This window comes from Patella vulgata, chromosome 8, assembly GCF_932274485.2.
Source record: "Patella vulgata chromosome 8, xgPatVulg1.2, whole genome shotgun sequence".
NCBI lineage: Eukaryota > Metazoa > Mollusca > Gastropoda > Patellidae > Patella > Patella vulgata.
Window position 1 is genome coordinate 7,978,286 of NC_065886.2, and position 13,612 is coordinate 7,991,897.

The 13,612-nt window shown below is 42.0% G+C and overlaps 1 protein-coding gene across 1 annotated transcript; it reads right to left on the bottom strand.

Moving 5' to 3' along the window:
• Positions 1 to 1,392: 1,392 nt before the first annotated feature.
• Positions 1,393 to 2,817, bottom strand: LOC126830581 (neuronal acetylcholine receptor subunit alpha-6-like). The gene is made up of 2 exons (XM_056102809.1): positions 2,650 to 2,817; positions 1,393 to 2,502 (listed from the first exon to the last, which is right to left on the bottom strand). Exons 1-2 carry the CDS (start codon positions 2,815 to 2,817, stop codon positions 1,975 to 1,977), a joined length of 696 nt encoding a protein of 231 aa, XP_055958784.1. The 3' UTR covers positions 1,393 to 1,974.
• Between the last annotated feature and the right edge of the window lie 10,795 nt (positions 2,818 to 13,612).

The window sequence follows — 13,612 nt, forward strand, 5'->3', positions numbered from 1 at the left end:
GCCCGGGGCCACGAAAAAAACGATGTCCCGTGTACACATACGCGTGCACGAAGATCCCTTGGCAGTTGGAATTCGGGATAAAAGTAGGCCATAGTGCCGTTGCCCAGGCAAAATGTCCCTCATAGCACACTGTATGGCGTATGCCCGTCTTCATTAGCCCATTCGGAGCAGACAAGTAGGACGTTAAACCCCATTTCATTCCATTTAAACCACAGTATGCATGATCTATTGAACAATCTTTTAACTATTCGCCGCTAGCTTGAGGGGATCACGGTGGCTAAGTGGGAAAGACGCTGGCTCGCTAGCCTGGAGGTCGGGTGTTCGATCCCTGCATTGGCCGAGAAAGTTCATCCAGATTTTCCGGCGTGGTTCCCCCTTGTCAGTGATGTAGGTCGGAGGGCCTGACAAGGCGGCTGTCTAGCCGATCGGATGAGACGAAAAACCAAGGTCCCGTGTACACATTGGCGTGTACGTAAAAGATCCCTTGACAGTTGAAATTCGATATAAGTGTAGCACACTGTATGGCATATGCCCGTCTTCATTAGACCAGTTCAGAGCAGAATAGTAGGACGTTAAACCCCCATTTCATTTCATTTTGCTATCTTGATAGGATTGATGATGGGACTAATGAGGAAAAGCTCCAGTTCCACGTATTGTGAACTCAATCGATTGCATGTACATGTACTGTTTGTGCTTCTGGCGAGACGTCGAGGGGAGAGAAATTTAGAATGCCAGAACGCGAAGCAACAAGGTGCAAAGTGGGGGATCTTCAAACGAGAGAATTCGAGAAGTCTGCTCGAGATTCTCGATATCTCGTGCCGCTTTCCGGTGTTCTCGCGCCATCGCGACCTCGCCCGCGACTTCTCATCTTTTCGAATTTCCTTGCACAAAAAGTCATCTGTCACAACTCTTAATTTCAGTGACGCCACGTTGGACGCGAACGTGAACTTCAATATGGACTTCACGTTGTGTTCGTTTAATATTAAAACTCGAAACACCGAGTTGTTCCATATACGTTTTTATATAGAAGAATACATCACTATTAAACATACATTATGCAAGAGTTAAATCTGTCTATTGCAGGTCTTTCTTTAGGCCTGAAATGTTTTCTAAATTATTAATTAGACATTAATTAACCTATCCAGACCATAATCAACTCTAGATGGCATTGCTAGCCTGTGGTCCTTAGTGGATTATGAGCCGATGTACTGCATAATTTTCCTTCACGATTTAACGATTAAATGGATAGTCGAGACTATGCTGTTTATCGTACTGACTTTAGTAATGATGATCGAGGCTTGGCGGAAATTTGAATCGCTTAGTTCTCGGTTCATAGTGGATCAATTTGAATGAAATTTTCAGCAAATTGCCTTTACATTACTATTATAGTGAGAACTGCCAACTCGTTATCGAATCTCCCATAAGGTATCTTTAAATAGTGTTCCATAAAATATAGGTGTTTATATAGAGCATATTTTGAATACGTGTCGCCCTTTATAGTGACGCGAGGATGTTCATCCAGATTTTCCAGCGTGTTTCCCCCTTGTCAGTGATGCAGGATGGAGGGCCTGGCAAGGATAGCTGTCTAGTCCTTCGGATGAGACGAAAAACCGAGGTCCCGTGTATACATTGGAATGCACGTAAAAGATCCCTTGGCAGTTGGAATTCGATATAAGAGTAGGCGATAGTGCCGCTGCCCGGGCAAAAGTTCCCTCATAGCACACTGTATGGCGTATGTTCGTCTTCATTAGCCCAGTATAGGAGCAGAACAGTAGGACGTTAAACCCCATTTCATCACCTTCATCATTTATAGTGACGATGATAGTAATGCTAAAAGAAGTAGCAAAGACCATTAGACAAATATAGACACTGAACAGTGAACACGCATAGCCTCAGTTGGTGATGCAATCTGAACGACAGATCCACCCTAATGCAGAGAAACGAAAAGCTAACTACCATTTAATTTTTCGTATCTTAGTTACGTGCGTTGGTGATGGTGATAGCAACGCCAAGAGAAGTAGCAAGCACCAACGAGGTTGACAGATATAGACATAGCTTATCCAGCGCTTCACTAACTACTTTCCAATTTATCTTTGCGTCCTCGTTTAGTGGTTGAATTCTGTCCCTTGGTTTCCTGCCGTTCATACACACAACCAGAAGCTTTAGAGGTTTTGGTACCGGTCGCGATTCTGGTCGGTGGGCCACGCTCATGATGTAAACGGTTAGAAGCGCCGAACACGTGCTGAAGCCTAGAAGCGATGACAGGTAGATGGTTAGAAGTGGGATGGTGGTCGAGGTCGTTGGTAACATACCGCCGACAATCGACATGAATACTGCAAGAGCTAGCAGCACTGTTAATACGTAGCTGAGCTTCTCGCCAGAATCAATGGGCACTCGGAAGACCGCTACATTTAACAAAGATAAGACTGCTATGGGAAGACAGACGTTGAGCACGATGAACGCTGGTCGACGAGCGAGTATCAGTGTGACACCCACCCTTGACATGGTTCGTGGGTGAATGGGTTTTGGGAAATGTGTCCCATATGCCCCAGCAATTATCCACTCGCCATTCTCCTGGGCATACTCTAGCTTGATAGGATCAACGACGAATAGCTGAAGTTCATCGAAAATGAACTCAACCGGTTGCACGAATATTGTGCACCTTTGGACATCAAAAGGGAACTTGGTCATATCCAAATTGCAGTAGGTTCTAAAAACTGCCGTAGGTGTCCAGAACACTGTTCCGTCCCATTGGACGATATACGGATGTAGTTCATCCGAAAACACATCACGTTTGTCAACAGAGTTTAGGATCATTAATCTGGGCTTCCATCTCTTGTCAGCAGTTGGGTGCATCAGCTTCAGTCCACCGTAATCGTCGGGATTCCAAGTCAAAAGTTCATCTTGCCATTTCACTGCAAAGTCTACATTAACCAAGATAGTTTCCTTGACTTCATCTATCTCCAAAATGCCGTTGACTCGAAAATCAAGAAATACCGCCATTGAGTTTGTCTGGTAGATTATCGGGCGGATCGTATCACTGTAGTTCGCCAGAAGATCATTCTCCAGTTTTCGGGTGGTTTCGTAAGTCGCTGTCTGATTGGAAATAGGTAGGGGGTTTATGGGCTGATTGGCTGGAGGTAGAGACGGAGGGTGTATCGGCTGATTGGGTTTGGGCGGTGGTTCCAGAGTCCATAATGGCATGACAGTGAATACTAGTGTTAGCACAAAGACCAGCGTCGTCATATCTGGAAAGTTTGTGAATGATTTTCCAACTTGGTGAGATGCTTTTCTTTGTTTAATCTACCCACTGCTTGTTCAGAAGACTCTTAAGACGCCTTACGACGTCAAATGAAATTCTAAAAAGTAGTGTACTTCGATCAGGCAATTTAATAACGCTTGGAATTCCAGTTAACTATCCTACACATGGATTAATTTAAAAGTTTAGGTTTCTGAGATGGATGTAAAAAGTCACAATTTCCAATTCTCTGAATACAGTCATGTACAAATGCAGAACATGGAGTACGTCTAACGGGCCATTCAAGAATCCCTGGAATTCCGGCAAAATATCTTCAAGTATCCTACACGTAGATCAACTTTAAGGGTTTCTGAAATATAAAATTCTTGAATTTGAAAGACTTTGTTCAGGAGTATATTTCACACTGAAAATTCCGGCAAAATGTCATCTAGTACCATACACGTGGATTAACTTAAATGATTATGTTTCTGAGAAAATTTCCAAGACTCTGCATTTAAGGTACTTTGAACGATGAACAATATATCACTTAGAAGTCCGGCAACCCACCTTGCATACACACTAAGTTAAATGTTCAGGTTTCTGCAATGTACAAAACACAATATACAAAACATTCATATACATTTCTGAAATGCGAAGTACATTGGACAGGAAAATGTTTAACATTTTGAATCAACCTTACACGAATATAAAGTTAAATGTTTAGGTTTCTGAGACGTAAAAAGCACATTTTCGAATACTCTGAAACTCAGGCATTTAAAATTCTGGAATTTGTTGGTGCTTTGAACGGAAAAATATTTTAAAACACTTTGAATTTCGGCCACTCACCTTACACCAACTTTAAGTGAAATGTTTAGACTGACCACAATTTCTGAAACAACCTCCGGTAATCCGCGTGTCTTTGGGTATGCATCTGTCGTTAGATTTATATATCCTATTCCAACTACTTTGTTAACAACGACAAAACAATATACTAGCCAACCCGTGTCAAGCAATCATTAAGTCCACATCGTCAATGTTCTCTTTTTATTATTCAAAGCAATGTGGTCAACTGAAGAGACAATAAGCTGAAAATAAAACCATAATTTCCGTGTTAGTCCAATCTGATGAAATCACAGATCATGTTTAGTTTAACATACATTATGCAAGCGCTAAAACTGTCTATTGCAGGTCTTTCTTTAGGCCTGAAATGTTATCTAAACTATTAATTAGACATTAATTAACTCGTCCGGGCCATAATCAACTCTAGTCTGCGATATTTAGTGAATTGGAATACATTTTTTTTTGCAAAATCGAGACTTTGTTTTTTAGTAATGACGATCGAGACTTGCCTATAAGCCGGTTATTGGTTTGCGCGTCTTTCCTTGAGTTATGTGTGGTGGTTTCGATTCCCCGCTTATACATGTTGTGACGGACACTTTATTTTTAACGAGCTCGCCAACGTGTACAGGAGATCTCGGCTTATCGTCCGAACTACTGAACGTTGTCCTCTCCTCTCGTGTGAGGGAGTTGGGGTGTCTAACACAAGTAGTTATCTTTTCTTTATCAGCCTATTGCATATCCAATTTTAAACTTTTTAAACGTTTTATGATTTATTAAACATACATTATGCAAGCGCTAAATCTGAAATGTTATCTTAATTTTAGGCCTGAAATGTTATCTAAATTATCAATTAGACATTAATTAACTTATCCAGATTATAATCAGCTCTCGATGTCATCGCTAGCCTGCGATATTTACTGGATTAGAATCATATCTGCTGCTTAACGCTCGTTGATAATATAATCAAAAAAATGGATAATCGAGACTATGTTTTTTTTATCGTGCCGGCTTTAGTAATTATGATCGAGGCTAGGCCCAAAATTCAATGGCTAAAATCTCGGTTCAGAATGAATCAATTTTTAGTTTTCAACTACTATAGTGAGAAAGGCCAGCTCTTTATCTAATCTCCCATAATGTATCTATAATTGGGCATTCGATTCTCTAGAATATCGGGTGGCCATAATATTGAATGGATTATAACACAGGCGCCATTTAATAATTTAACGTTAAAACGGCTAATTGTGTCTATGTTTATTATCGTAGCGGGGGGCTGGATTGCCGAATGGTTAGCGCGTGCGAGTTGCATCATACGGTCTGTCATTGAGTCAACGGGCGTGGTTTCGATTCCCCGGTTGTACGTGACAAGGAATAGGGTCGCCTGTTCAACCTCGTAGGGGTTTTCCGGATCCGCTGGTTTCCTCCCACTGCGCGCAAGCGAATTATTGAAATAAAATTTAACCATATGTTAGTCCCGAAATGAAATAGTTTGTGTCGAGTGGACGTTTAACCCTCCCTCTCTCTCTCTCTCTCTCTCTCTCTCTCGCTCTCTCTGTTATTATCGTAGCAATGGTACATGAGAATCGAGACTATAATGGCAATACTTCAGGTACTAATAACTTCGCCTAGAAGATAGTAATTCGACTGAAACTTGCAATATATTAATTTTGAATTATCTATTTTTGAACTATTATAGCACGAACGGTCAGCTCTTTATCTAAATCTTTAACCCAAAATGTCCCCTGTCTCAAACAGCGTAATGTCTAAATTCACCTGTGTCTGTGTTATAAAGACGTTATAAATCCCAATTCATTTTTATTAAGCTAATTTTTCCCTTTAAAAGTGTTTCCAATAACAATAATTCGTTATAATCCTGATATAAGCACCATCAACTTATTAATTATTAATTATCATCCCTATTGTGTTTTATGTGTGGGATATATTATTCTGGTATTGTTTCTCCGTGGCGCTTACAATGACTCTTGGTGATCGTTGTCATACATAGGCCTATTCCAGGCTTGTACTATGGATTTATGAACTTAGGCCTATTATTATGATCATTTTTCTAATCAGAGATTGGGTTTAACGTCCTACTTTTCTGTTGTGTCTGTGTAGTGGTTAGAAATAAGTAGGTTCATGCATATTAATTAGCAGGTTTGTAACTAGCTTTACAAGATGCCACTTGTAGGTTCATGCATATTAAAGTAGCTAAGTCTCTAACTCAATATCATCCAAAATCTTCAACATTGAAAACACAAATTATTTATCAATTTAAATCAACATTGATGTTGTGATCTTGCCGGGAAGAGATGGGCTTCTGATATCCAATATTAAAGACAAAATAAACATTTTACCACTGGTACACGATTCGTGTATCATAATGCGTTTCAGCATCATCGGACTTGAAAAACGAGGCTAGGCATAATCCACAAGTCAAATCAAACGGTGACATCATATTCTTATCTGGAGAGCATGTGCAATAAATACTATCGGTGTAGACTGGAATAACCAGGCGCTAGAGATTGCCATTCAATTGAGACTTCTGGCGTATTTCGCCGAACATAAATGATTAGAAATTACAGTGAAAACAGAAATGATTGAATGTAAATCAGTTTATATACATTCAGATTACATTATTATATGCGTTGCGACCCATTATGTCGGGGATCACGGTGGCTAAGTGGGTAAGACGCTGGCTCGCTAGCCTGGAGGTCGGGTGTTCGATCCCTGCATTGGCCGAGAAAGTTCATCCAGATTTTCCGGCGTGGTTCTCCCTTGTCATTGATGCGGGAAAGCTGTCTAGTCGTTCAGATGGGACGAAAAACCGAGGTCCCGTGTACACATTGGCGTGCACTAGGATCTGGAAAAGTTGTTATATAACCCGCGTTCTGAGGGATTAGTCAATGAAACGGACTGTTGCGGTGAGTTCTTGGTGCGTGATGCACAGAACTGTGGGTATCCTACTTGAAACATAAACGTGGATTGGTTAATCAAATGCCTGACAGCATAGGGTCAAAAGCCGCTCATAATGCCCGTGCCGTGACCTGCCACTACAATAACTGGCCAGATCTTCATGTAGTAGAGGCCTTCGAACGTATAAAAAAAACGAAACGAAATATAGCTCTGTATTTTAAATAGATTGATACACAATCCTTATAAGACATATAGAAATAGATTTCACTAAAAATAAAATACACTTATATGGATATACTACTTCTGAATTTATTAACATGCTACGTTTCGATACACATACAGATATCGTTTTCAAGCAAATAATGATCATCAACAATAAATGTGGTACAATATATAGGTAACAAGTGGAAACCATTTAACAGAATAATCAATACTATCAACAACGCATTATCAAGATCAAAGAAGTTATATGAATTAACATGATGAAAGAATAACACTAATAATACAAAAGGAAGAGATTAGAGGATAATTGACTACTAATAATACAAAAGGAAGAGATTAGAGGATAATTGACTACATGAAACCGTAACATCAAGACGCTAATTAACTATATGAAACCATAACTATAAGATGAGTTGAAATTCAGAGATAGCAATTGACTTTTGGTTGTCGAAGCTAGAGGTCATAAGAAGTGTTCAGCTCGTGCATTGTGTGATTTTTCTCGAAGTACTCAGATCAACTTTGTGTTCTCAACTACTTGGGTGAACTATCACAGTGTTTTTTGGAATCAAGCTAGGATATACCGGCCTACGAGTGGCATTTATTACTGCTCTGGTAATTATACCTCTTTGTGGACCGAGATATTGTTTTATATTTTATATTTTATACTTTTTAGGACGGAAATTGACTTGGCGTGGGTTTGGCAGCCATCTTGAATTTCTGAAAATCAAGTACAGGTTTTGAACGGACTTAGCCAGATCGGACTAAGTTAGTGATCCTCATTACCTGGAAAGCTTTTATAATTCACTAAGGCTACCCCCCAATCAATTTCAAACGAGTGGGTACTCGTATTTTTATACTTTTACATTTTTTGTACGGAGACTGACTTGGCGTGGGTACGGCAGCCATCTTGAATATTTCACAAACTTTTTTCAGAATTTGTTCGAACTCAGCAGTCTCTGCCTGAGTTAGTGATCCTCACTTTCTGGAAATCGTTTGTGTTTCATTGCGGCGGTCCCCCCAATCTTTCTCAAGCGAGTGGGTACTCGTATTTTTATAATAAAATAAATTTATTTTTATACTTAGGTAGCACGTCGGTGGCGGTAGAGAAGTTTTTTGCTTCTCGCTTCTCAGGCAAGACTTTGGACGAGAGTTTACGGGGGTCCTCCTATTTGTACATAGCGAGGATAACACGGTTCCCAACTCTCGCCTGACTTCTGTGTCTGACCTGCCTCTGACCTGCTTATTTATTTATTTATTTATTTATTATTTTGGTCGAACGATATCCGGCAGCTATGTCCAACACTAGCACCGGCATGGACGGGATAGAGGTCCTTGAAGGTGGGGTCCCCCCACCAGTCTCGCCTCTCAAGCGCTCCTTTACGGACGTCTTAAAAAGCACGCCACCCCCGGCTGCTTCTCGCCTTCGGATCGTGCCCGCTCTCTTGCCTGGGGCAGCTTCAACCTACTCTGTCGTGAGTGGAGGGAAGAGAAACTGGTTACGGAGGATACTGAAAAGTATGCCACGAACGTAACCAGTGCTATAATAGAGGCAGCTACGGCCTCTATCCCCATGTCAAGCTCCAAATCTGTTAAGCCTCGAAAACCTTGGTGGTCCGATTCTTGTCAAGTCGCAGTACGGGAACGTCGTAGATGCCTTCGCAAGTGCCAACGCCACCTCTCTCCGGCCACGTGGTCCGCATACCTAAAGGCAAAGTATGCGGCAAGAGACGTCATAAAACAGTGTCAAACCCAACATTGGCACGCCTACTGCGAGTCACTGAATGCAAATTCAAACTCTAAAGAGGTGTGGCAGAAGATTAATGCTATGAATGGTAAGACTAGGACGGCTTGCCCACCGACTCTCTGTTACAAAGCAGAAGTGGCCCAGAACTGCGCAGAAAAGGCCGAACTTCTTGCTAAAACATTTGCTATGGCGAGTAGCAATAACAACCTTACGCCCGAATTTAGCAACAGGAAAAAAGACTTCGATCCGCAAAAAGAAAAGTTTAAGCCGAAAGGCGGAGAACTTGTTGGACGCTCAGATCTGAACGCCCCTTTTTCCCTGAGAGAATACGAGAAAGCGCTATCTTCTAAAAAAGACAGCGCCTCGGGGCCGGACGGGGTCAAGTACTCTATGCTAAAAAATCTGCCCGAAAATGCTTCGAAAATTGTCCTTGACCTCTTCAACCTCTCTTGGCGGAAAAGTGAGATACCCTGTCTGTGGCGTACGGCTACGGTGGTTGCAATCCCTAAGGTGGGAAAAAACCCAAAGGAAACGGAGTCTTATCGCCCGGTAAGCCTCACGTCTACGCTTTGCAAAACTCTTGAAACCCTGGTGAACGATAGGTTAACATACTACCTAGAGAGTAACCAGCTGCTAGACAAGAACCAAAGCGGCTTCCGCCGAGGCCGCTCGACATTCGATCACATTGCCAGACTCCAGCATGCCATGGTGACAGCCACGAGAGGCGGATCCTACCTCTGTGTCATCTTTGTTGATCTGTCAAAGGCCTTCGATCTTGTCTGGACAGAAGGACTGTTACACAAACTGTCCTTGGTAGGCGTGCATGGTAACATGTACAACTGGATCAAGAGTTTTGTCTCAGACAGACAAATCAGGGTTACAATCGGCAAATACCTCAGTAAAGAGACCGGACTGGATAACGGAACTCCCCAGGGTTCCGTTATAAGCCCAACATTGTTCAATATTATGGTGAATGATATCAAAGAATATCTCGGAAAAGATATTTCGCTTGCTACGTTTGCGGACGATAGCACCCTGTGGACCAAGGGTAGTCTATATTCGCAGGTGCAAAAACGTATGCAAGGTGCCTTGGACGGATTCACCTCTTGGGCAAATGATTGGGGATTTCAGATCTCGTCACCGAAAACTGTAGGTATGCTAGTATGCAGGGATCCCGAGGTCTCCCGGATGTCCCTGCAGCTCAATGGTCAGTACATAGAATTCAAAGACGAAACCAAGTTCCTTGGTGTAATCTTTGATAGGAAAGTGACATGGCGACCGCACATCAAATATGTGGTAACACGTACTCAGCGCATCCTGAACCTTATGAGGAAAATAACGGGACGTGAATGGGGAGCAAACCGAGTTGCCCTCATGATGATCTACCGTTCTCTAATACGTCCTGTATTAGATTACGGCTGCATGGCTTTCTTAAATGCAAGACCCGTTACACTAAGCCAGTTGGACACGATACAATACAAAGCCATTTGTATTACCACAGGCTGTGGCTTAGGTGCCAAGCGCGAGTCGTTACTACAGGATGTCGGCGAACTCCCTCTGGCATTGGGCCAAACTAAGCCGATTGGGTGAAAGGTGTCCAGCCTTAAACGAAATCTCGAGGTTCAAAAGAGTCAGGGACCCCACCAAGAAGTCATACGGCCAGGCAGTCGGCGAAATGGTTAGGGACTACGGTCTCGATAAGCTCACCATTAAAGGTATAGAGGATACGATCAGGGCCCCCTGGACCCTCCCAGTACCCCCGGTAGATACCACCCTCGTCCTGAGGGTAGACAAAGGGAATAACCCATTGGCGGCCAAGCATCTCTCTTTAGCTCATATTGAGGATAATTGGTCAAAATGGACTCACATTTACACGGACGGATCGCACAACCCCGAGAACGGTACGACGGGCTTCGGGATTTATATCCCGGGGAAAGAGTTACAGGTAGCAAATAGACTACCAAATATGTGCTCTGTGTACACCTCGGAAATGTATGCGATCAAAGAAGCCGTAGTGTGGATATCCAGCCAAAGAAATGCAAACTATGTTGTCCTCAGCGACTCACTGAGTAGTCTGGAATCTATAAGAAATCAGAGGTCGGACGCCCGTCCCGAACTGCTGACCCAGATCTACCTAGCGTACGAAAAGTCTCTGGCAAAGGGCAACCAGATAGTATTGACATGGGTCCCGTCGCATATCGACCTTAAGGGGAACGAAGAGGCGGACAGGCTCGCCCTAAAGGGGTCACAATTGGAGAAACCTAGCGTCGAGCTCCCTTATAGCATCAACGAATTTAAAAGCATGGTCGAGTTACGCGTCAGCTCTGAATGGGAAAACTCCCTCGTGGAACTCGACACCTTTAGATTCAGATCCGATGAGTCCTTAAAGGCTAAGTTATCAGTAAATCATCCCAGCAGGAAAATCTGCCGGTTAATAACAAAGCTGAAGGTGAAAGAAACACTCAGATATCGCACATTTAAGCCTATAAGGTGCAGCTGTGGCTCAGACGTGTCTCCTACCCATATTCTAGTAGACTGTGCTCGCCTCTCAGCTGAAAGGAAACCTCTCACGGATAAACTGAGTTCCCTTAACACGGCTCTCAGTGTTCCGAACTTACTTTTTCCAAAAGTAAGCAAACACGAAATCTATGAGTTAATCTACGAATTCGTGTGTGAGATCGGTATCATTGATATGATGATGTGACCCCGCAGAGACGAAAAGAGTGTTCTACTCTGTGAAGATTTGGGGGCCCACCCCAAGACCCAACGGACGGGATCCATAAGTGATCATCCCGAGGGCTACTGCTAGTCGGACGTCCCTAAGTGAAGGGATGTCGGGTATCCTGTGGGGGGCCGTTTTTTGTCTTGGTTCTGGTCCGGAGGCATCGCTGCACCCCTGAACCTAGGTCGGACAGGCGGCGGGGCCCTTGGGCCCGGCTGACAGTCCTACCTACCCCTACCCACCCAAAACAACGATCGAAACATTTATGGCCAAGCGGACCAGACTGCGCCCGCTCGCCACCCCTTTTCTACCCCAAAACTTTCTCCGCTCCTTTCGATGAGATTTTTAACTTGGGCATTCCCTGCTAAGACACTATGTCTCAAATTAAACTGGACCAAAGCTTAATCCATACGGCTTCCTCCAGTAAGTTTCCTAGGAAACATCCTTGTCTACGATATCACCTTAGGTGGAAGTGGACGTAAAACCCCAGAAACGAACGAAAAGAGATAGCAACAATCATCGCAAGTGAAACCTTAACTACAAGATGAAATAAGCTGCCTTAAAGACTTCACCCATCCTACCTAAAACATGGATTAGAAAAGTTGATGATGTATTTGCCATTTTGGAACTAGGTCAGAATCCACAACACCTTCATGAACACCTCAACAGTATCCACCCTCGAATGAAATTTACAGTAGAATTAGAAAAAGACAACCAATTACCATTCCTTGATGTATTAGTAAACAACTCCGCAGATTACCTAAAAACCACTGTTTACCGCAAGCCAACCCACACTGACCAATACATACATAATAGTTGATTTATTTAATTCTTAATCAGTGTGTGTTAGTGATGAGAAGTGTCTGTGGTCATAAGTGTATGACCCCCCCCCCCCTTTATTTCATCTTGTAGTTAAGGTTTCACTTGCGATGATTGTTGCTATCTCTGACTTTCATCTCATCTTATAGTTATGGTTTCATATAGTTAATTAGCGTCTTGATGTTACGGTTTCATGTAGTCAATTATCCTCTAATCTCTTCCTTTTGTATTATTAGTAGTCAATTATCCTCTATTCTCTTCCTTTTGTATTATTAGTGTTATTCTTTCATCATGTTAATTCATATAACTTCTTTGATCTTGATAATGCGTTGTTGATAGTATTGATTATTCTGTTAAATGGTTTCCACTTGTTACCTATATATTGTACCACATTTATTGTTGATTATCATTATTTGCTTGAAAACGATATCTGTATGTGTATCGAAACGTAGCATGTTAATAAATTCAGAAGTAGTATATCCATATAAGTGTGTTTTATTTTTAGATTGATACACTATCCTAAGAAACAGTAGTGTGTGTATATCCTTTAAAGCGAGAATTTCAAATTTTTCTAAGAAAGTCAAAACGTAATTATTTCTGTCTTTTGTTCAATAGGTTGTCAACTCACAATTATACGATCATAGGTGTCATTCTCACACTTAAAACTCATTTACACAGGAAATAATAACACAATTACCTCCCTTGTTTTCTATTCTCCAACATGGAGTGGCTTTTTTCAAATGTTTGAAAATGAAGAGGAAAATGATATTTTTGCCACTTTCTCAGCTGGCAATAGTGAATTATAGGATTAATAGGATTATTCTTTAACAAGGTAGGACTGTTTATGGATACCATCTATTTTCAGGCTTTATTTTAATAAATTTTAAAAATATAACTTAAAAATTTGCAATTTCCGCTTTAATGGTCACAGTTTTAACACCACACACCGCAGTGGTCACTTACGGCTGACCACCGGGTCCATTCACTTGAACTGAGATATTTGTTGTTTATTTCTTGCAATGTCTGTGTAGTTTGTCTTGTCGGTGGGTTTGTTTTATCGGGCTAAGTAGGTAAGACGCTGGCTCGCTAGCATGGACGTCGGATATTCGATCCCTGC